At 47.6% G+C, this 22,812-nt stretch overlaps 1 protein-coding gene across 3 annotated transcripts; it reads left to right on the top strand.

Moving 5' to 3' along the window:
- The first annotated feature begins 1,999 nt into the window (after positions 1–1,999).
- Positions 2,000–21,919, top strand: Pla2g15 (phospholipase A2 group XV). Of its 3 annotated transcripts, none has more exons than XM_075977125.1 (6): positions 2,000–2,476; positions 9,006–9,162; positions 16,167–16,285; positions 16,504–16,602; positions 17,008–17,232; positions 20,110–21,919. In XM_075977125.1, exons 1-6 carry the CDS (start codon positions 2,434–2,436, stop codon positions 20,619–20,621), a joined length of 1,155 nt encoding a protein of 384 aa, XP_075833240.1. In that variant the 5' UTR covers positions 2,000–2,433; the 3' UTR covers positions 20,622–21,919. The 3 variants fall into 3 exon arrangements, with proteins under 3 accessions (XP_075833240.1, XP_075833239.1, XP_075833241.1); XM_075977124.1 differs by lacking the exon at positions 2,000–2,476 and adding an exon at positions 2,618–2,976; XM_075977126.1 differs by lacking the exon at positions 2,000–2,476 and adding an exon at positions 2,751–2,976 and having other exon boundaries at positions 17,133–17,232.
- The last annotated feature ends 893 nt before the right edge of the window (positions 21,920–22,812 follow it).

Genomic DNA, 22,812 nt, shown 5'->3' with positions numbered 1-22,812 from the left:
CACATCTTCACAGTGTACAGAAAGATCATTCCACAACAACCCTGAAAGTCTTAGTTACTTTTCTACTGTTGTTAAGAAACATCATGACCAAAAGAAACTTGGTGAGAAAAGGGATTATTTGGTTTACACAGCCTAAATCACAGTCCGCTGAGGGAAGCCAAGGCAGGAGCTTGGTTGGCAGGAGTTGATGCAGAGACCATGGAGGAATACTGCCTACGGATTTGTTCTTCATGCTCAGCATCCTTTCTTAAAGAACCCAGAACCACTAGGCTAGGGCTGTTCCCAACCACAATGGGCTTGGCCCAATCAATTGCTAAGGAAATCCTGTACAATCTTACCTGCTTACAGCTGGATAGTCTTTTTCCTCCTCCTCCTTTTCTTGTTGTTGTTGTTGTTGTTGTTGTTTGTTTGTTTGTTTTGAGGTTGGGTTTCTGTGTGCAGCCCTGACCTTCCTGGATCTCCCCCTGTGAACCAGGCTGGCCTTGAACTCACAGAGATTTACCTGCCTCTGTCTCTTGAATTCTGGGATTAAAGGCGTGCATCACCATTTCCCTGTTTATAGCCAGATCTTATGGTGGCGTTTTGTTTGTTTTTAAAGATTTATTTATTTATTATTATTATTGTTGTTTTAAAAGATTTTTTATTATTTATTATGAACACAGTGATCTGCTTGCATGTGTGCTTACACTCCAGAAGAGGGCACCAGATCTCATTCAAGTGGTTGTAAGTCACCATGTGGTTGCTGGGAATTGAACTGGAATACCTGGAAGAGCAGTCAGTGCTCTTTATCTGAGCCATCTCTCCAGTCCCTTATGGAGGCATTTTTTTCAATTGAAGTTCCCTCTTCTCAGATGACTTTTGATTTTGCCAAGTTGACATAAAACTAGCTAAGACACTGAGCTAGTTTTTTGTTTGTTTTTGTTTTTCGAGACAGCGTTTCTTTGTGGCTTTGGAGCCTGTCCTGGAACTAGCTCTTGTAGACCAGGCTGGCCTCGAACTCACAGAGATTGGCCTGCCTCTGCCTCCCGAGTGTTGGGATTAAAGGCATGTGCCACCATTGCTGGGCGAGCCTTTGTTTTAAAAAGGGGTGGAGGCTCATCTTCTGATTCTTATATGAGTAAGGGTTGTTACTAACAAGCTTTTGCCATCCTTTCCCCAGTAATCCTGACTCTTAATGCTTTCAGGGTTTGTGGAGGTGAGACACCTAAACCTCAGTTCACAACAGTGACACTCTTCTAGGGGCCGGAACAGCTAGTTTGGCAAGATGTTGGTACTAGTCAATGTCCAAGGCTATCAAGCCTTTCAGTATCTCCCTTCCGCCTCTTGGCTCTGGACTTTCCAGTGTCCCTAACCTTGGCCTAATGTCTCTATGATCTTCTACTGGACCTTCACCAAATCAGTCTGTAGCAATCCTCTGCTGGTGCCAGAGATTGAAGTGGGGGAAGTGGGGCCTAAGGTAGGGGTTAGTGGGCCTTAAAATTTCCTGTTTTCTGGGGCAAGAGTTTTGGCTCAATAGTTATGAGCACTTGTTGCTCTTGCGTAGGACTGTGGCTTGATTTCCAGCACCCATATGGTGCCTCATAGCCACCTGTAACTCGGTTCCAGGCAAACTCTATTTGGTAAGACTCTTCTTCAAGCTCCAGGCATGCATGCAATGCACGTACATACACGCGGGCAAAAACACCCAGACGCACAAAATGAAACAGATCTTTTTAAAAACTTCCCATTTTGCTATAAAAACTAACTTTAACAACTTTAACACGGGTCAGATGTTTACCAAGAAGAGGGAAGGAAGAGGTGAAGGGTGGGACAGAAATCTTGGGACTAAGCAGCGTCCCAAGGGTGCAACTGGCCTTCAGAAGGAAGTGTGTAGAGGTTCATTTCTCAAATGTCCTGCTTAACTCTACTCCACAGAGTTGGCTTATTACCAGTGTTGAGCCTCAGCCCAGGCTGCCTCTGCCTCGGGACCCAGCTCCTGGCTCAAATCATGCGCCCTTTAAGAGTCCCCAGGTTTGCATGGATAGGAGGTGACGTACACGCAAGCTCCGGAGCCCAGATCTTAGCAGGGGGAACTTACAAATAGATGGTTTAGAGTTTCCGATTAAACCCACTTCCAACTCTACTCCACCTGCCGCACTTAGAATCGAGTGACAGACCCTTCATTTGGAAAAGGCGGATCATTTGGAACAGGTTGTTGATCTAGCTTCTCCCGGACCCATTTCTTGGGTCGCACCTGTATTTCTACCCAGAAGGCAGACAGTCGAAGTTCTCCGGGAATGGGCGGCCGAAACGAGACGCCCCTGAGGATGCCAGGGAGAAGGCTGTACAAAGGTCCTGGTCAGCTGCTGGTGACCTGAGTTTCAAGAACGAACGAACTACCTAGGACTCGCTTCCTCTTTCCTAGCTTTAGGAGAGGTTCCTCAGTCACAGTAGATGATGGAGCTCTTTTGGCTCGATTGGTTTTCGGACCTTCGAGGTAGGAATCGGGAATGAGGACTACCTGAGTGGACTTCGAGTACCAAGGGCAGTGTTGGAGACACCGTGTGAAGTGGGGGTGTCTGATGGCAGGACGTTAGCTGGGAGCCAGGCGGCGCCCGTCTGCCGATCGATGTGTTCGGCGCGCAGCACTGTCTAGCAGCGAGGCCAGGGGTGGGCAAGGACTCGTGGTGAGCTTGAGTGGGAGGGACGCTCGTGGAGGAGAGTTCCAATTGGTAGTGCCTTGGCAAGAGGCGGGTCCTAATTGGCTGGTGGCTGGGAGCGGTGGGGTTAAGCGCGACGCTGCGGCCCCGGCCTAGGCACGATCCCTAATCACTAAAGCAGCCCCTTGGATCTGCTGCCAGTCTCGCGCCATGGATCGCCACCTCCTCACTTGTCGCGCGACCCAGCTCCGGAGTGGCCTCCTGGTCCCCCTGCTTCTGCTAATGATATTGGTAGACCTGGCTCTCCCGGCCCAACGTCACCCCCCGGTGGTTCTGGGTGAGACTGGCGTGCGGTGGGATGGTGGGTGGATACTGCAGGATTCAGGGCAGCCAGGGTCGGCTGGCCCGACTTCCTCGTGCTTTAAGCACCATACCCAGAGTGTTTTGGTCTCTTAAACTGGTTCGGGTCAGTTAACCCACCTTCCTCCATACTGGACATGGGTGTGGTCAACCACCCTCTAAAAGATAAGAGCAAAGGGAAAGGGTACTGTCCGATTTCCCACTCCACCTACCTGCATCAACTCCAAACCTTGCCTCACTATGTCCCCATTTCTTAGCTGTAAAGACTGAGGCAGCTCGACCCTACCTCAGAGGGCTTCTAGTAGTCTCAGAATTGGTCCGAGTCTGCCTAGAAAGCATCGCCTTCTGTGTTTTGCACGGCATGGGTAGTAGCAAGTTCTATCTTTGCTGACTACCAGCATCATTTCCCTTCGCTTTCAATTTAGGAAATGCGTGACATTGACTTTTGGGGAGAAGAACTAAGGGAGAGAGGATGGCTAAGGCAAGGAAAGACAGAGGAAAGTGTTGGGATGATAGCCATGAACAGGTGTTAGGGAGTCGAGGGAGCATGCTCTACTTCCTCCCCTAAGACCTGGTTATTCCATGCTGTGTTGAGGCCAGTGACGCTGCCTGGGGATTCACTCTTTGGTCTTAGACTGGCAGCTGAGCAAGAATCAACAGCGTTTCCTTGAGTTAATAGGCCAGGATAAAATCTTTGGGAGTCTTCTGTTTGCCTTGGCTCTCCTCTTGAGCTAGTGTTTCCGTGGCCAGCCACCGAACAGAGACCTGCTGAAGCGTACGTTACTTACTTATTCAGCTGGAGCGTGCATTCCTGTGCTCTTTCTCCTAGGACTGTTTGTTTGTTTGTTTTGCCTTTTCAAGACAGGGTTTCTCTGGGGTAGCAGCTCTGACTTTTCTGGAACTCACCTTGTAGACCAGGCTGGCCTCAAACTCACAGAGATTCACCTGCCTCTGCCCGCCCCCACCCCCCAAGTGCTGGGATTAAAGGCAGGCGTGTAGGCATGTGTCACCACGCCTGACTGCAGGGAATGTTTTAATAGGGATACTGCAGCTCATAGAAGGATAGTGTTGGCTGGCAAAGTGGTCCTGGGAAGCCTCAATAGGCATTGTAAGCTAAGCCTGGCAGCACACACTAATCCCAGCACTCAGGAGGCAGAGGCATTCATATCTCGGAGCCAGGTATAGCCTGATCTGCAATGCAAGTTCCAGGACTGCCAGCGCTGCACAGCGTCAACAACAAGAAGTAAGCATTCTAGGTCAGGAGATGACTGAGGGATTCTGGACCTAGGTTCACTCTGAGATTTGTTCACACTTAAACCTGCCTTTCTCAAGCTTCCAGGATGGCTCTCAGGGATGAGGTCTGTGTAGGGTAAGCACAGACTCTGAGAGTCAGCTTGGGTGGGTGGATGCCAGGGAGGCCGTCCTGGAGTATGCTGGAACTAGGTGTGCTTGGAGGATGGTTCCAGGCTGGTTGGAATGGAATTAGGGGAAAGCAGGAGGCATACATGGTGTAGAGCTCGTGACTTACGGGGTCATCTGGACTTTACCCTGGTGACCAGTGTGAAGAAGTCACGTGTGAGCCTAAGGAGTTCCGAGAATGAGGGCCTTGGCATTGGGTGTGTGCATTCTCTGACCACATTTATGTTCGCCACCTTTTTTTGTGGAGGGGAGGGCGAGGCTCACTCTATAGCCCTGTGCTCTCTTCCTAGATTAGGCTGGCCTTGAACTCACAGAGATCTACCCGCCTCTGCCTCCCAGGGTACTGGTATTAAAGGTGTGCACCACCACGCCTGGACGGATTGGTGCTAACTGCACCCATTAATCCATCCGGTCTTGGTTCTCCTAAATCATAGCAGAGAAGCCTCAGACTCCACCATGATCTGAACATCTGTATCTTCAGCCTGCCCATCTTTTCAAGGATTGGGGCTGCTGCCGGTAACTCAGAGACCGGAGAGAGCTGTTCTTGTTCCTTAGGCACAACGTGTGGATCCTGAGTTAGTGGTAGAGGCTGCAGAAGTCAGAAAATTGACCCTGGGCCAGGGGAATGGGACCTTAGGCAAACCATTTGTATCCCGCTCAGCCTGAGTCTTCTCATCTGTGAAATGAATAAAGAGGGCATACAGGAAGGCCCAGTGGGCAAAGGGGTTGCCACCAGGCATGAAGGACAACTAGCAGGTTGTCCTCCGGCCTCCGCACACGTGCTGTGGTGTGCTCTCGTCTCACCTCTACATAGCATACACACGAAATAAGTACTCATGATTTTAAAATTTATATGAAGATGACCCTTCGCGGTGTTATGTCAAGTAAGAGCTTTATGTGTGGCTTGCTTGGCTCTTGTCCTTGTTTCAGGCACCAAGTGTCTCAGGAAGGGGCCATTGCTATTTTTAGAAGCCACATAGCCTGACCAGGGCAAGGGGTATCTGGCGGCTTCCTCTTTTCCCTCATTTCCCCTTTGGTGGATGGAGACAGTGACCAGTTCACATGCCCAGCTCACAAGCAAGTCATGCAGAGACTCCGCGCTGGGAATTTCTTGCATCTGCACCTGCGTCCTGAAGGGAGGGGAAAGCAGGTGTCTCACATTCCCACGGCACTCAGAAGACAAAGACATGTGTTCAAAGTCACTGGTGAGGAAAGCCGTGTGGCTCTTCGTAGTAACCGTGGGTCTTCAAAGGGGTTGTCTCTCTGCAATGTCCAGAGGGTAGCCTATAGCAGGTAGATGCAGCCTGTAACCTTAACGGGAGGAAGTAGATTGTGGGGACTTTAAATACTAGCAATTCAAGTGGTGTGGACCAAAGAGATTGATAAGAGTGGGACCCAACCATGCTTGGAACTCGGTCACACCCTGGCCTGTGGCTGCACGTTACTGCGGTTCAATCACGGTTCAGTCACGTGCAGCACATCTCTCTACCATGCTGAGGCCTTCCACGAACTCTACCCTCTGGAACTTCTGCCTTTAGCAAGGCCTAGAGCCTTGGTGGGCCTGCTGGTACCATTGTAAACTTTTCTCATGTGTGTTTTTTTAAGATGCCCCCCCCAGCCTGTAATCCAGCATTTGGGAGGTTAGAGGCAGGAGAATCATGCTTTTGATGTCAGCAAGACCTTGTCGAGAAACAAAAACATGGGAAACATAAGAGCATGGCTTCTGGGTTTAGTTTCTGGCCTAGCACTTTGTCTTATGTCCACGGCCTACGGGTAGATGAGACCCTGCTTGATTCTTTCTGGCCGGGTTTGAACCTGGAGGGTACATATCTAATACCAGCTGTAGCACTGGCCGCAGTTCTGAGATTCTGGGAAACTCCCATGAGCCTTAAAACCCCTCCTCAACAGAGTATGATCTAAGAGTCCAGTTAACCTTGGAAACCATCTTTTTTTTTTAATTGATATTTATTGAGCTCTACATTTTTCTCTGCTCCCCTCTCTGCCTCTCCTCTCTCTCCTTCAGCCCTTCCCTAAGGTCCCCATGCTCCCAATTTACTCAGGAGATCTTGTCTTTTTCTACTTTCTTTTTTTAAAAAATATTTATTTATTTATTTGTTATGTATACAATATTCTGTCTGTGTGTATGTCTGCAGGCCAGAAGAGGGCACCAGACCTCATTACAGATGGTTGTGAGCCACCATGTGGTTGCTGGGAATTGAACTCAGGACCTTTGGAAGAGCAAGCAATGCTCTTAACCACTGAGCCATCTCTCCAGCCCTCTTTTTCTACTTTCTACTTCCCATGTAGATTAGATCTATGTAAGTCTCTCTTAGTGTCCTCATTGTTGTTTAAGTTCTCTGGGATTGTGGTTTGTAGGCTGGCTTTCTTTGCTTTATATTTAAAAACCACCTTTGAGTGAGTACATGTGATAATTGTCTTTCTGTCTGGGTGACCTCACTCAAAATGATGTTTTCTAGCTCCTTCCATTTGCCTGCAAAATTCAAGATGTCATTTTTTTTTCTGCTATGTAGTACTCCATTGTGTAAATGTACCATATTTTCCTCATCCATTCTTCGATTGAAGGGCATTTAGGTTGTTTCCAGGTTCTGGCTATGACAAACAAAGCTGCTATGAACATAGTTGAGCACACGACCTTGTGGTATGATTGAGCATCCTTTGGGTATATACCCAAAAGTGGTATTACTGAGTCTTGAAAAAGGCTGTTTTTCTAATTTTCTGAGAAATCGCCACACTGACATCCAAAGGGGTTGTACCAGCTTGCATTCCCACCAGCAATGCAGAAGTGTTCCCTTTTCCCCACAACCTCTCCAGCATAAGTTGTCATGAGTGTTTTTGATCTTGGCCATTCTTACAGGTGTAAGGTGGAATCTCAGAGTTGTTTTGATTTGCATTTCTCTGATGACTAAGGATGTTGAGCATTTCCTTAAGTGTCTTTCAGCTATTTTATTATTTATTTTTTATTTTGTTTTGTTTTTGTTTTTCGAGACAGGGTTTCTCTGTAGCTTTGGTGCCTGTCCCGGAACTAGCTCTTGTAGATCAGGCTGGCCTCGAACTCCCAGAGATCCGCCTGCCTCTGCCTCCTGAGTGCTGGGATTAAAGGCGTGCGCCACCACCGCCTGGCTCTTTCAGCCATTTTAGATTCCTTTGTTGAGAGTTCTCTGTTTAGGTATGTACCCCATTTTTTTTTATTGGATTATGTGTTCTTTTGGTGTCCAATTTCTTGAGTTCTTTGTATATTTTGGAGATCAGACTTTTGTCTGATGTGGGGTTAGTGAAGATCTTTTACCATTCTGTAGGCTGTCGTTTTGTCTTGTTGACCGTGTCCTTTGCTTTACAGAAGCTTTTCAGTTTCAGGAGGTCCCATTTATTAATTGTTTCTCTCAGTGTCTGTGCTGCTGAGGTTCTATTTAGGAAGTGGTTCCCTGTGCCAATGCGTTCAAGTGTACTTCCCACTTTCTCTTCTGTAAGGTTCAGTGTGGCTGGCTTTATGTTGAGGACTTTGATCCATTTGGACTTGAGTTTTGTGAATGGTGATAGAAATGGGCCTATTTTTATTCTTCTACATGTTGATATCTATCCAGTTATGCCAGCACCACTTGTTAAATATGCTTTCTTTTTTCCATTTGATATTTTTTGCTTCTTTATCAAAGATCAGGTGTTCGAAGTTGTGTGGATTGATATCCGGGTTTTCTATTCAGTTCCCTTGGTCCTCCTGTCTGTTCTTATGCCAATACCAGGCTGTTTTCAGTGCTGTAGCTCTGTAGTAGAGTTTGAAGTCAGGGATTGTGATGCTCTCCAGAAGTTCTTTTATTGTACAGGATTGTTTTGGTTATCCTGGGTTTTTTGCTTTTTCACATGAAGTTGAGTACCGTTCTTTCGAGGCCTTTGAAGAATTTTGCTGGGATTTTGATGAGCATTGCGTTGAATATGTGGAAACCATCATTATATGAAGGGGTAATCCAGGTTGAGATCACAGGGGAATCACAGCCTCCCAGGGAAGTGACTGCCTTGAACCCCTTTCTGAATGGCCTACCAGGAAGTTCCAGTGAAGATCTAGGGAGGCCATTTATATTCCACATTATTGGAGAGAGCTCTAGGCCTCCCCCAAGCATATCAGGCCTCTCTTTAAGCCTCCACAGGGTATGTGGTGGCAGACTTCTTTCCCATGAACTTGGCTTTTGTTTCTTTTTGCTTTGAAATAGGATCTCACTGTGTATCCCAGACTCACTCACTTGATCCCCCTGCCTCAGCCTCCTAAGTACTGGAATTACAGATACTCACCACCGTTCCTAGCTAGTAGCAGCTTTTTCTACATGAAGGTAGTGTCCTGGCTTCTCTGTCAGGTTTCCCTATTTTTGATTTTTCCAAACCTGGAATTGTGCTTCAACTTCCAGAGTGGTATTGCAAAGATTGGGTGTCATGGTGTCCAGCATGGATGCCATGGTGTCCACTCTGGGTGCCATGGTGTCTGTCCCCTCTGGATGACTCTTTCGCAGACTGCAGGGTTCTTGGGGGTCTCCAGCCTGGCAGGGCTCGGACCCATGCCTGTTTTTTCTTCTTCTGCAGTGCCTGGTGATCTGGGTAACCAGCTGGAAGCAAAGCTGGACAAGCCAAAGGTCGTGCACTACCTGTGCTCCAAGAAGACGGACAGCTACTTCACACTCTGGCTGAACCTTGAGCTGCTTCTGCCTGTCATCATTGACTGCTGGATTGACAATATCAGGTGGGGATGGGGGAACCACTGTGGGGCCTAGAGAGGTCTTCAGAGTCCTCGTCCTTCTCATTCCTCAGTAGATGGAAAAGTAGCCCTCTTTTCTGGGCTCGTTAGCCCTTCATCTGGTCTGGTCAGCACTGACTAGCTCCATACGCTCAGGAATAATTTTCTTCTTTTTCCTGCTCCTGTTCTTTCTTTCTCTAGTTTAGCCATCAAGTCCTAGACTCAGGGTTTTTTTTGGCTAGCCCCTGTCCACAGACTCAGTGTGCCTTCCCTCCTTCCTCAAATGTTTGAAAATGAGAAGGACAGTGGATATGGTGGTATATCTATAATTGCGGCATTTGGGAGGAAAGCTGAGGCAGGAGAGTTGTCATAATTGAGGCCAGCTAGGTCTACAGAATTCCAGAATGGGTACCAGTCAGGATTAAGAAGCAGAACACTATCTCAAGACCCCAGACACAGACAGTATTTGATTTCCAGATGTGTGAGCATATCAGTGGTTTTCAGATGATGAAGTTAAGGGGGCTACGAAGTAAGCATTTTAATTGGATGGCAAGTGATTTTTCTGGTGATTATTTTTGCCAGTATATATATATCCCCAAAACAGGGTTTCTCTGTGTAGCCTTGACTGTTCTGGAACTCACTCTGTAGACCAAACCAGGCTGGCCTCTAACTCATAGAAGATCCACCTACCTCTGCCTCCTGAGTACTGGGATTAAAGGCTTGCACTACCACTGCTCAGCTACAATGTATCTTTTCACAATTTATTTTTCGATTTATTTACTTTATTTGATATGGATGATTGTTTTGCCTGCATGCATATATGCATGCCTGCAGAAGTCAGAGGAAGGCATCAGTCTACTGGACATGAAGTTACAGATGGTTATGAGCTACCACATTAGTGCTGGGAATTGAACCTGGGTCTTCTTTAAAAGAGCCATCTCCCTAGTCCCTTTTTCTTTCTTTAAATTTTCCTCTTTATTTTACGTCTATGGGTGTTTTGCCTGCCTGTATGTCTGTAAATCTTGTGTGTGTAGTGCCCACAGAAGCCAGAAGAGGGTGTCAGAGCCCCTAGGACTGGATCTACTATACAATGTATTCTTTTGTTTGTTTTTTCAAAACAGGGCTTTACTATGTATCTCTGGCTGTCCTCGACTCACTATGTAGAACAGGGTGGTCTGGAACTCACAGAGGTCCACCTGCTTTTCCTCCCAAGTCTAGGATTGAAGGATGCACCACTACACCTGGGCTGTACAATGCATCTTGATCATATCCAGCTCCTCCCAAAGACATCCCTTTTCCACCTTCATGTGTCTCCTTTATTTTTATTTTTTTTAAGATTTCTGTCTTTTTATTTTGTGCGTGTGAATGTTTTGCCTTCTTGTATGTCTGTGTACCATATGCATGCATTGCCTGAGGAAGCCAGAAGAAGGTATTGAATTTCTTAGAATTGAGTTTTCGATGATAGCTGCCATGTATGGGTGCTAGGGATTGAACCAGGGTGCTCTGCCAAAGCAGCCAGTGATGGTGGTGGGAGTGGTCTTCTCCTTCCTTTAGATTTATCTATTATTTTATTTTATGTGTATGAATGTTTTGCCTCAGTGCATATTCCTGGTGCCTACTGAGGCCAGTCTTGGATCTCCTGGAACTATAGTTACTGATTATTATGATTGGTCACCCGAGTGCTGGGAGTCAAGCCTGGGTCCTCTGGAAGAGCAGCCAAACCGCTGAGCCATCTCTCCATCCCATGTCCTCTCCTTTAAAAAAATTTTTTTAAAGAAAATTATATTTGGGCTGGAGAGATGGCTTAGCAGTTAAGGGCACTGGCTGCTCTTCCATAAGTCCCGAGCTCAATTCCCAGCAACCACATGGTGGCTCCCAACCATCTGTAATGAGATCTGGTGCCCTCTTCTGGCCTGCAGCAGACATGCAGACCGAATACTGTATACATAATTAATAAATCTTTATTAAAAAAAAGTAAATAAATAAACCTTTTGAAAAGTTATATTTATTCATTTAGGGGTGGGTTTAGGTCGGGGTCAACCTGAGAGCTTTAGCTCTCTCCTTCCACTGTGTTGGCTCCAGGGATTGAACTCAGGTCCTCAGCCTTGTGAATAAGCACCCATATCCACTGAGTCACTTGCTAAACCCACCTTTTTTTTTCTTTTTCTTTCTTATTTATTTATTTTTTGTTGTTGTTAAAGAGGTTTTTTTTTTAACAATTTCTTTTTCTTTTTTTTTTTAAATATTTATTTATTTAGTATACAATGTTCTGTCTGTATGCCTACAGGCCAGAAGAGGGCGCCAGACCTCATTACAGATGGTTGTGAGCCACCATGTGGTTGCTGGGAATTGAACTCAGGACCTTTGGAAGAGCAGGCAATGCTCTTAACCACTGAGCCATCTCTCCAGCCCCCTGTTAAAGAGTTTTTCTGTGTGGCCTTGGCTGTCCTGTGTAACTTGCTCTCCAGCCCCAAACTTGGGCTGCCCTTGACTCAGACCCATATCTTCAAAAAACAAACTCTACATGTGTGTTGTGACATACACCCCCACACAAACGAATACATACTTATGATTTAAAGGCAGAGGCAGGTGGATCTGTGAGTTTGAGGCCAACCTGGTCTACAGAGCAAGTTCCAAGGTAGCCAGGGCTACATAGAAAGACCCTGTCTCAAAAAGCAAAAATGGGGGGGAAAAGTTGTTGTTGTTTTTTTTTAAAAATATGGGTCTCCATAAATTAACTGGCTGACCTTGAATTTTCAGTCCTTCTTCAGCTTCTGGAATAGCTGGGATTTCTAGGGCAGATTAGTTAGACCTTGCGGTACAAACCTGGGATTCCAGTGTTTAGATGCAGAAGGAGATAACAAAATTCAAGGCCAGCGTGGCACACAGAACAAATTCCTATGGCTGTATTGTGAGACCCTATCTAAAAACAAACAAAAATAACAGAAAGAAAGAGGAAGAAAGGAAGAAAGAAAGAAAGAAAGAAGAAAGCTGGGTGGTGGTGGTGCACACCTTTAATCCGAACACTTTGGAGACAGAGGTGGGCGGGTCTCTGTGAATTCGAGGCCAGCCTGGTCTACAAGAGCTAGTTCCAGGACAGGAACCAAAGCTACAGAGAATGCCTGTCTCAAAAAACAAACAAAAACAAAAAAGAAAGAAAGGGAAAATAGTTTATGTGAGGTGGGGGGTGAGGGCTGGACATGTAGCTCTTGCCTAGCACGTGGAAAGTGGAGGGCTGAAATGAGGCTCTTTCAGAAGACCTGCGTTGCTGCTCAGCACCAGTGTTGGATGGCTCACGGCTGCCTATAATTTTAGCACCAAGGGATCTGATGCTTTCTGGATTCCACAGACACCTGAACACATGTCATATAAAGTATATTTACATAAACATACAGACATTGAACATAGATTTTAAAAAGGACAGGATTGATCTCTAGCCCCCTCACCGCCAAAAGATAATGGAGCTGGAAATTTCCCACGGCCTCTGCTAGTGTAGCCAGCTAACATTTATAGCAGATGTTCCTTAGATGCTGGCAGCCCAGTGAAGCCTGTCTGCTGGGACTCACTGTGTAGACCAGGCCTCTTCCTCATGGCCATCTATCCACCCGCCTCTGCCCATGGAGTGCCGGGCTTACAGGCGTGCACATCCATGCTGGGTATATTATGATACTTGATGCTAATAATAAGGAACTGAGTTGGTGGTTGATGTGTTTACTAAATTATGCATTCTTTTTTTTAAAGATAGGATTGTCCTGTGTAGGAACTAAAGGCATGTGCTACAACACCTGACTTTACAATTTTTATTTTATCTTTTTTTTTTTTTTTGTTTTTTTTTTTTGTTTTTTTTTTATTTTTTTTTATTTTATCTTATTTGGTGGAAGTGGGGTGGGTGTATCCCTGGCTGTCCTGGAGTTTACTTTGTAGACCAAGCTGGCCTTGAGCCTTGAACTCAGAGAGATCCTCCTGCCTCTGTATGTGCCACCACTGCCCGGCTAGGCCAATTTTTATATACCATATTTTCATTATTTTGGAATGTTCTACTTACAAAATCCCCATTACTTGAGGATTCTTATAACCCATTCAGGTTAAGGAAGGTGGATTTGAGGCTGAGGAAGGTAGAGTCTAGTCTGGGCTAGCAAGACCCTGTCTTAAAGCTAAAACAAACCACAAAGTTTACTCTATTTACCATGTATAATTCCAGAAGTACTCTCTCTTTCTCTCTCCCTTAATTTAAACGGGAAAAAAAAAGGTTTTGAGCCTGTGGTAGTGGACAAACCTTTAATCTCAATACACTGAGTTCAAGGCCAGCCTGGTGTACCTGGGAGTTCCAGGCCAGCTAGGGCTCTGTAGTAAGGCCTTGTCTTAACAACAGCAAAGACCAACAAAACAGCAACACAAAAGGGGTTGGTAAGATGGCCCTGTAAACCAGGCAGTGGTGGCGCACGCCTTTAATACCAGCACTCGGGAGGCAGAGGTGGGCGGATCTCTGTGAGTTCGAGTTCAGCCTGGTCTACAAAGTGGTCTACAAAGTGAGTTCCAGGACAGACGGAGCTAAACAGTGAAACCCTGTCTCGAAAAACAAAAAGCTAAAACTTGGCCCAGTAGATTAGATCACTCTCTACTCTTGCAGAGAACCCAAGTTTGAGTCCCGGAACTTACACAGTGGCTCACAACCATCATTACTTCAGTTCCGAGGGATCTGATCCCTCATTTGACTTCTGCAGGCACCAGGCATGCATGTGGTGCACAGATGTGTAGACAAAAAAGTCATACTCAGACAGTTAAATTTAAAAAAGGATTGTGAGCCAAGCAGTGGTGATGCACACCTTTAAAGGATTAATTCCAGCACTCGGGAGGCAGAGGCAGGTGGATCTCTGTGAGTTTGAGGCCAGCCTGGTCTACAAGAGCTAGTTCCAGGACAGGCTCCAAAGCTACAGAGAAACCCTGTCTCAAAAAACAAAAAACAAAACAAACAAAAACAAGGGCTGTGAGACAGGGTCCACAGTGTAGCTCAGGCTGGAAATTCCCAGGATAGCCCAGGTGGTCACTAACGAGCCTGGCTCGCCTCCTGAATGCTGGGATCACAGGTGTGTTTTATCAGTCTCGTCTTCTCATGTGTTTCTTGACTGTGGCAAGAGCTCACTTGAATGGATGGTTCGCACTATCTAGTTTTGTAGTAGAACACTCTTGAGGTCTGCGCCATAGTAAAACCACTAAGTGATAAATTTAGTTTAGTCTTGAGGCTCTCCTTGGAACTGGTATTGTCTTTAAGCCTGTTTTATAGGAGATGGGGGTGTAACTCAGTGTATCATACAAAAGGCTTTGAAGTTGATTCCCAGAACCACAATAAAGCAAAACAAAACAAATGTATTTTTTTTATAATTTTTTAAGCTTTATTTATTTATTATGTATACAGTATTCTTCCTGCATGTATGCCTGCAGGCCAGAAGATGGCGCCAGATCTCATTACAAATGGTTGTGAACCACCATGTGGTTGCTGGGAATTGAACTCAGGTCCTCTTGAAGAGCAGGCAATGCTCTCAGCCCCAAAACAAATGTATTTTATAGGTAAGGAAAGTCTGAAAGCTCAAAGAATTTATAAACTTGAGTCCAGGCATTTCATTCAGCTGATAAATCACAGAGATGACTCAGACTCAGAACTGTATAAGTCCTTCCCAGACAGAAGTCCCTAGATTTATTTTATTTCATGTTTTTGCTTGCATATATGTAAATGTCATGTGCGCTGAGCGCTGTGAAAGTCAAAGGACATCAGATCCCCTAGAACTGGAAGTTACAGGTGCTTATGTGCTGGGAATTAAACCTGGATCCTCTGCAGGAGCAACAATTGCTCCTCCCAGCCGTGCTCCAGACAGGGTCTCTTGACGCGTCTGGCTGTCCTGTAGCTGTAGACCAGGCTGGCCTTGAACTCAGAGATCTGCTTGCCTCTGCCTTCCAAGTGCAGAGGGTTCAAAAGAGTGCACCACCACCACCACCCCGCCTGTCCGGCAACAAGTGCCCTTACTAGCCCAGCCAAATCAAAGAACATAGCTGGTGCCCGCTATTTGTTTGCGCTGATTAGAACTTCATCGGTTAAAAGCTTTGCCCTGCTAGCCAGGGCACCCAGTCCTTCCCTGCTGTTCATGCTGCCCTCTCTTTGTTGACTTTCTTTTCAGTGTGCGATTGCAGCTATTCCTGGGCTGTTGATCTGCATTTCTATTTCTGGCCTGGAGACGCGTGGCCTCAGGCTCTGCCAGCAGAGGCACAGGTTAAGGCTGCAAAGAGCTTTTTTGTCTTGGTTGCTTCTCTGACCTGTTTAGAGTTTCATCTTACGCACAGCTGTGTCGGCTTTCCACAACAATTTCCCACACTTTGCAGGTTATCTGCTGGAGAGTGTGGCCTCGCACCCTGTCATTTGGATCAGTGTTGGGGTCCTGTCAGCTTTCTGTGATTGCTTTTTTTTTTTTTCAAAATATTTATTTATTTATTTTTTGGTTTTTTTCCCCATAGGTTCTTTTTTTTTAAATTTATTTATTATGTATACAACTTTCCGCCTCCACACGCCAGAGGAGGGCGCCAGATCTCTTTACAGATGGTTTGGAGCCACCATGTGGTTGCTGAGAAATGAACTCAGGACCTCTGGAAGAGCAGACAGTGCTCTTAACCACTGAGCCATCTCTCCAGCCCTGGTTTTGTTTTTGAGACAAGGTTTCTCTGTGTAACAGTCCTGGATGTCCTGGAACTCACTTTTGTAGACCAGGCTGGCCTCAAACTCACAGAGATCTGCTTGCCTCTGCCTCCTGAGTGCTGGGATTAAAGGTGTGAGCCACCACCGTTCTGCTAAATCTGTGTTTTATAAACCTGTTGTTACTTTTTTCATCTCTTTTCTATCTCCAACCAAACCAGGAGTGATGCTGGAGTATGACTGAGGTCACAGGACAGAAGGACAGACAGTATTTGAGACATACTAAGCATGGTGATACCTTTGAGTTATTGATACCTTCTCCTGGCAGGCTTGTTTATAACAGAACATCTCGGGCCACCCAGTTTCCTGATGGTGTGGATGTGCGTGTCCCTGGCTTCGGGGAAACATTCTCCTTGGAGTTCTTAGACCCTAGCAAAAGGAATGTGGGTATGTAGCCTTGCTCAGGGTCTCCAGGGCATGTAGCTGGGAGCTCTGGGCTTTGCTGGGCTTCCAGCATGTGGAAAGTGCTACATTGCTTTGAAGGGGTAGCCTGGGAGCTGACTTTGATTAGTGGGCGCTTCAGGGAGACAGATGTCACTGTGGGTGTGGTGTGGGCGGTGAACATGGGTTATACTTTATGTAATTCTCTGCATTTCTGTCTGTAGGTTCCTATTTCTTCACTATGGTGGAGAGCTTTGTGGGCTGGGGCTATACACGGGGCGGAGATCTCCGAGGGGCTCCCTATGATTGGCGTCGAGCTCCAAGTAAGAAATCTCCCTCCATCCCCACCCCTGTTCTGTCCCTGAGGGCTTAGGAGGCAGGGATAAGGTAGTCTTGGCCACTAATTGGCCTTGGGCTCTCCTGTATCTGGGGCTCTGTCGCCCAGTGCAAGTGCAGCGGTGGCAGCCACCAGCTCTGACCAGTCTTGCCTTGTCCTCCCTGTCGCACATCCCAGGACCCTCTGAGGCTCGGTGGGGATAGAGGATAAGACCGAGGGGAAAAATGAGCCTCTTGGTCCTCTCTTCATGAACCTTTAGGGGAACTAGTCTGCTCCTACTTAGGCCCCAACATTCTCTGCACCCCCTAGTCCTGGGTCTGGCCTGTGGATTGCCAGTGGTCCAGGTCCCAGGACACTTCCAGCCTGACCCCTGCTTGGCTCTGGCCTGCAGATGAAAACGGGCCCTACTTCTTGGCCCTCCGAGAGATGATCGAGGAGATGTACCAGATGTATGGGGGCCCCGTGGTGCTGGTCGCCCACAGCATGGGCAACATGTACACGCTCTACTTCCTGCAGCGGCAGCCACAGGCCTGGAAGGACAAGTATATTCATGCCTTCATTTCACTGGGTGCGCCCTGGGGGGGCGTGGCCAAGACCCTGCGCGTCCTGGCTTCAGGTAAGACCTCCCTGTCCACTCATGTATGGCTGTTCCCAGAAATGCCTCCTCTTTTTTTCTGTGGTTTCATGCTATGCCAACATCCTTCATGTCTCCTCCCTGGACTAAAACATCCTTCTTTCTCCAGAGTGGTCTTCCATTTCATTTTTGGAGGCCCAGTGAGATGGCTCAGTGGTTAAAGGAGCTTGCTGTGCAAGCCCAACCACCTGCGTTTGATCTGCAGGACCAGTATAAAGGTATAAGAAGAGAGCCAACTCCACAAATGACATGCATGTCATATACACACAGTAGTCAGGTAGAAAGATAAACAAGTGTCTCTCTCTTTTTGTTTTGTTTTTGTTTTTGTTTTTTGTTTTTTTGAGACAGGGTTTCTCTGTAGCTTTAGAGCCTGTTCTGGAACTAGCTCTTGTAGACGAGGCTGGCCTTGAACTCACAGAGATCTGCCTGCCTCTGCCTCCTAAGTGCGTGGATTAAAGGTGTGTGCCACCATCGCCCGGCTTTTTTTTTTAATATTTATTTATTATATATACAGTGCTATGCCTATATGTCTGCCTGTAGGCCATAAGAGGGCACCAGATCTCATTACAGATGGTTGTGAGGCACCATGTGGTTGCTGGGAATTGAACTCAGGACCTCTTAACTGCTAAGCCATCTCTCCAGCCCCAAAACAAGTATCTTGTTTTCTCCACAGAAAATCTAATGCTGTGGCTGGTGAGGTGGCTCAGCAGGTTTTGCATTTGTTGCAAAATCTGAGGGCCTGAATTCAGTCCCCAGAACCCACATGATAGGAGGAGAAAACTAACTCCCACGAGCTGTCCTCTGACCTCCACATGCATGCTGTAGCGCTAACTCATGGGCACACACACACACCTTAAAAGAAAGCAGTTGTGGGGTGGGGTGGCACACACCTCTAATCCCAGCACTTGGGAGGCAGAGGCAGGCAGGGAGTTCTAGGCCAGTTTGGTTTATAGAGTGAGTTCCAAAACAGCCAGGGCCATGCGAAGAAACCCTGTCTTGACCCTCCCCTCCCACAAAGCAATAACAAAGCCGGGCGGTGGTGGTGATGCACGCCTTTAATCCCAGCACTAGGGAGGCAGAGGCAGGCAGATCTCTGTGAGTTCGAGACCAGCCTGGTCTACAAGAGCTAGTCCCAGGACAGGCTCCAAAACCACAGAGAAACCCTGTCTCGAAAAACCAAAAAAAAAAAAAAAAAAAAAGCAATAACAAGGAAATGTAACAGTATTCCTGGTTTCCCGTTTCTAGCTGATGGCCCTGTGACCCGTGCTCTACTGTGACGTGTACAGAGAGTGGCACACCTGTGGGTCGCACAGTATTTGCTTATGTGTACGCACACACAAACATACACAGTGCTGTGCACCTGGCTGGCAGAACTTGGTTTGACCCACAGTTCTTTTGGGGGGGGTCCCTTCTCAAGTCTTCCTTACCCCAGCCCCACTTTCCTCACAGGAGGAAGGCTGACTACCACTTCCTGTTTATGAGTTTCACCTGCCTCTGTGGGCAGGCGCTACTAGGAGGAAGCAGGCGTGGGTCTGGCTGGGTCTGCTTGCCTGGCAGCCATGGGGCAGAGCTTCCTGATGCAGGAAGGAGCCACTCTCCTTCCGCCATGACTGAATGGTAGCCTTGGGGCCCCCTCACTTGGGGACTGTGAACCAGAACTGTCTCAGGAATCTCGACTTTATTCCTGCCGTCACTAGTCCTGGCTAAATTGCTTGCTCATCTGAATGTTAAGATCGGGTCAGGTTCAGAATTTCTCCCAGTACTGATCCTGGGTTGAGTGGATAATGAGCTCATGGCTCAGGTGTTTAGATACAGTGAGGAGTCATCAGAGTCGTATGCTCTGCCATTCCTGGGCCTACAGGGAGACATGTGGGTGCCTTCAGAATTTGACAGGCAGACATGGTAAGAATTTAGGCATTGGCCCTCTCAAAGCTTTCCTGTAAAACCCAGTAAATCTTTACCTCAGATGTTAGGAAACTGCTGTCAGCCCTAGAAATCCAGGGGTGGGAGAGAGAGATCCATGGACTCTTGGGATTTCCCTTTCCCCAAGGATTCTAGAGGTAGCAGGCAAAGCTGAGATCCTGGGGTCGGCCAAAAAGGGCTTGCTGCCTTCAGATAGTGTTGGATAATGGGTGATGGTAGTTCTTGAACAAGTAACTCCTTTCTAAGCTGCCTCAGGCCCTGAAAATCTCATTGGCTAATGGGAAGAGCTGACCCCAGCTGTTAGCTGACTCCAGATGTTAGCTGACTCCAGCTATGGCTGACTCCCGCAGTAGCTTCCCACCCAACTGCCTTGCTTCTAGCAAGTCTGGCCTCTTGGAAAAGTGCATTGTAGATGGGTGGGATGAAAGCAGGCTGACTGAATGCTGATCTGGACCTAGGAAAGGAAAGGCAAGTACACAGGTCAGTGTAATAAAACAAACAAAAACACCCTAACCGGCCAATTGACTTGGCCGCTTCACCTTAGACAAGATTAGTGCCCACAGGTATTGAGGTTTATTTGGGGGTTAAGTTCTATTAAACCTCTCAGGGTCCAGCTAAGATTCACTATAGCAAAATTCTGACTTCTAAGATCGGGAAGTAAATAAATTAACTCACATATGTAACAGGGTTCACTTTATAGATGAACAAACATAAATAACTTGAGGGGGGCAAAGTGCTGCCTGAATATCTGCTGAAGAAATACATAGGGAACATGTAGATATGGATATGTAATTTCCACAGACAGAAAAAAAACAGGAAGAAAAGAAAAAGAAATAAAAGCCAGTGGTACAGAATGGAGATCATGATGGTGGCTAACAGTCTAAGATTCTGGAGGGTTGACGAACCTGCTGTTCAGGTAGTTTGCTTTCCTTCCAGGAGACAACAATCGCATCCCTGTTATTGGGCCACTGAAGATCCGGGAGCAGCAGCGATCCGCTGTCTCCACCAGCTGGCTACTGCCATACAACCACACATGGTCACATGAAAAGGTATTTGTGCACACACCTACAAGTAACTACACACTCCGTGACTATCGCCAGTTCTTCCAGGACATCGGATTTGAAGACGGCTGGTTGATGCGGCAGGACACAGAAGGGCTAGTTGAGACCATGACGCCACCAGGTGTGGAGCTGCACTGCCTCTATGGGACTGGCGTCCCCACGCCAGACTCCTTCTACTACGAGAGCTTTCCTGACCGTGACCCAAAGATCTGCTTTGGCGATGGTGATGGCACCGTCAACTTGGAGAATGTCCTGCAGTGCCAGGCCTGGCAGAAGCGCCAAGAGCACAAAGTATCATTGCAGGAGCTGCCAGGAAGTGAACACATCGAGATGTTAGCCAATGCCACTACCCTGGCTTATCTGAAACGGGTGCTTTTCAAGCTTTGATTCCTGTGCCAGGCATGACTGCTGGATGGCTGGACCATGGAGCTTCTCTTGGCTCTGACCTACAAGCTTGGTAAAGTTCGTGACTATTGTTCAAGTTTCTAGGTCTTAGGCTGTGAGGCATCTGCCTCGGGGGAATGCCATTTCTCATCCTTCCTATGTATAATGGCAGTGACGAAGGAAGAGATAAGTGTGGATTCAAAGGACGTTTGATGGAAAGAATGCTGCTATTGATGGAGTTGCGACCTCAGACTGGCTCTGTAGGCTGCCTTGTTTGGCTCCTTACCCCAGTCCCCACGTCGGGCCACGCAGTCCTCCTAGTTCTCTGGCCTTTCTACTCTTGCCCACTGGGCGCCATCCTTCCTGTGAGCTGAGGTTCCACAGTGACCGTCAGGTGACCTTCCCACACACTGGCTAGGGCTGCTAGCTTCCCTGTGAGCTCGCTGGTGGACATCCTGAGTGTGGCTTCCTGGCGGCAGCCCAGCGCCCCTGCAGGCAGGGCAGTTCGTTGTATTCCCCATGGTTCCTCCAGGTCCTGGGCTGTTCAGACTCCACTCCTACCTCTCACCTTTTGCAGCATCCTGGTCCTGGTTCTGGATTGGGCAGCAGAGGACCCCTCAATTCTGGGGGACATGTCCTAGGATTCCTGCTCTCCTTGGTTGTGATGTGGGTCCCGGTACTGAAGCTGGCTTTCTAGGTTCTGGGACTGTAGTTTAAAGAGAGAAAGGCCTAGAAAAGGCGCTCAAGGGGACAGCTGTGGTCGCTTGGAGTTTCTCTGAGCCACCGTCTTGAGGACTCCACCATCCTATTGCACCCTGCTGTAGAGTCTTACAACCCACTTGGGCTGGCACAGGAGTCGAGAGGAGAGAGGTGGTAGAGTTCCTGCCCAGTGCTTGCTCCCACCAAGCAACTGAACAGGTCTTGGTTTGCAGGAATTAGTCCAGAGAATTGAAAGGGTCTCCGACACCTAGGAGCATAGTGTCCCAGCTAGGGGTTTTTTGTTTGTCCCAGGGATGCTGCATGGTCTCTGTGTGACAGCTGGGATGGTGAATCTGGGTCTGTCCAAGGGACAGTGGACCTGACTATGGGTTGAGACTTGGTCAACTTTTAGGTTGGGGTCCCCAAACCACTTTCAGGCTGGACTGCATACACTGCCTTCCCACGATGATTCTGGCACTGGATTCCCCTTGTTAAGCACATTCCTGTCATCTGTCTCTCACCTGAGTGGTGGCCCCCCCTGTCTGGGGCCCTGAGCAAGCTGTACCTCGATTTTGGCAATAAAAGTATTCTGGATACTGTAAGGTGCCTTGTCTGCGCTGTGCATGAGAGGCGGGAGGGGTGGAGCAGAAGGTAGGAAGGAAGGCGCTGGAGAGGTGGCCATTTGGGCTGCAGCTTTGCTGGGTCTCAGCATTCTCCCCGTTACCCTTCTGTCCTCTTCTCTGGGATCCATTTCTCCACTGGGACCAAGAAACAGACCCAGAACTGTATCTCTAGGAGTTGGGCTCCTGTCCTCACCCTTCTGCCTGATCAGCAGTCCCCATATGATGCCCCAAAGCTGAGGTTGGGGATAAGGATGATCCTGCAAATAACCCTGGTTGGACTCCCTAGCCTCTGCCTTCCCTCAGCTTCTGGTCTCAGTGTCGTTTGAACCTAAAGTTCATTTTAGGAAGTCGCCGTTTTTAGATTCAGCATCTTCTCTCCCTGCTTTCTGAGTCTGGACAGGAAGTCATAGTAAGAGATCAGGTTCTAGCCAGCTCAGCTTCACCATAACACCCCTTAGAACTTCGCTTCAGATGGTGGGAAACTCGCCAGCCCTGAAAACCCAGGAGGAAGCCATGGAAGCTCATATGCTCCTGTGAGTTTTCCTGTTCTCAAGGATCCTAGTAGGAAGGAGAGACTAGGTTAAGACAGGGGTGGGCAGTAGAGATGACGGCTAAGAAATGGGAGTGTACGGAGAGGGACAGACTAAGGGAGTGTCTGAGATAGGGATGTATCTGGGCTGTGGACCCCCAGACCCTGAATTTTATGTAAACAACTTGTTTTCCAATGCTTGCAGCTGCTCTGAGCAAAACAACTTGTTTTCCTTTGTTTGCAGCTGCTTGAGACCCTCAGGAGTTCCTGATGGCAGAGGAGTGGTTTCTGGTGGGTTTGGCTGGGGTGTGGCTCTCAGTTAAGGATCCCTATATAAGCTGCC

The sequence above is a fragment of the Microtus pennsylvanicus genome, chromosome 6 (assembly GCF_037038515.1).
Source record: "Microtus pennsylvanicus isolate mMicPen1 chromosome 6, mMicPen1.hap1, whole genome shotgun sequence".
In the NCBI taxonomy this organism is placed as follows: Eukaryota; Metazoa; Chordata; class Mammalia; order Rodentia; family Cricetidae; genus Microtus; species Microtus pennsylvanicus.
Note: the sequence above shows the minus strand (reverse complement) of the source record. Positions and strands in the feature narration are given on the sequence as shown.

Coding starts and splice junctions, on each gene's coding strand:
- Pla2g15 (XM_075977124.1), top strand. CDS start 2,850: ATGGATCGCCACCTCCTCACTTGTCGCGCGACCCAGCTCCGGAGTGGC. Junction 2,977..9,005: donor TCACCCCCCGGTGGTTCTGG/GTGAGACTGGCG, acceptor CTTCTTCTGCAG/TGCCTGGTGATCTGGGTAAC. Junction 9,163..16,166: donor TGCTGGATTGACAATATCAG/GTGGGGATGGGG, acceptor TTCTCCTGGCAG/GCTTGTTTATAACAGAACAT.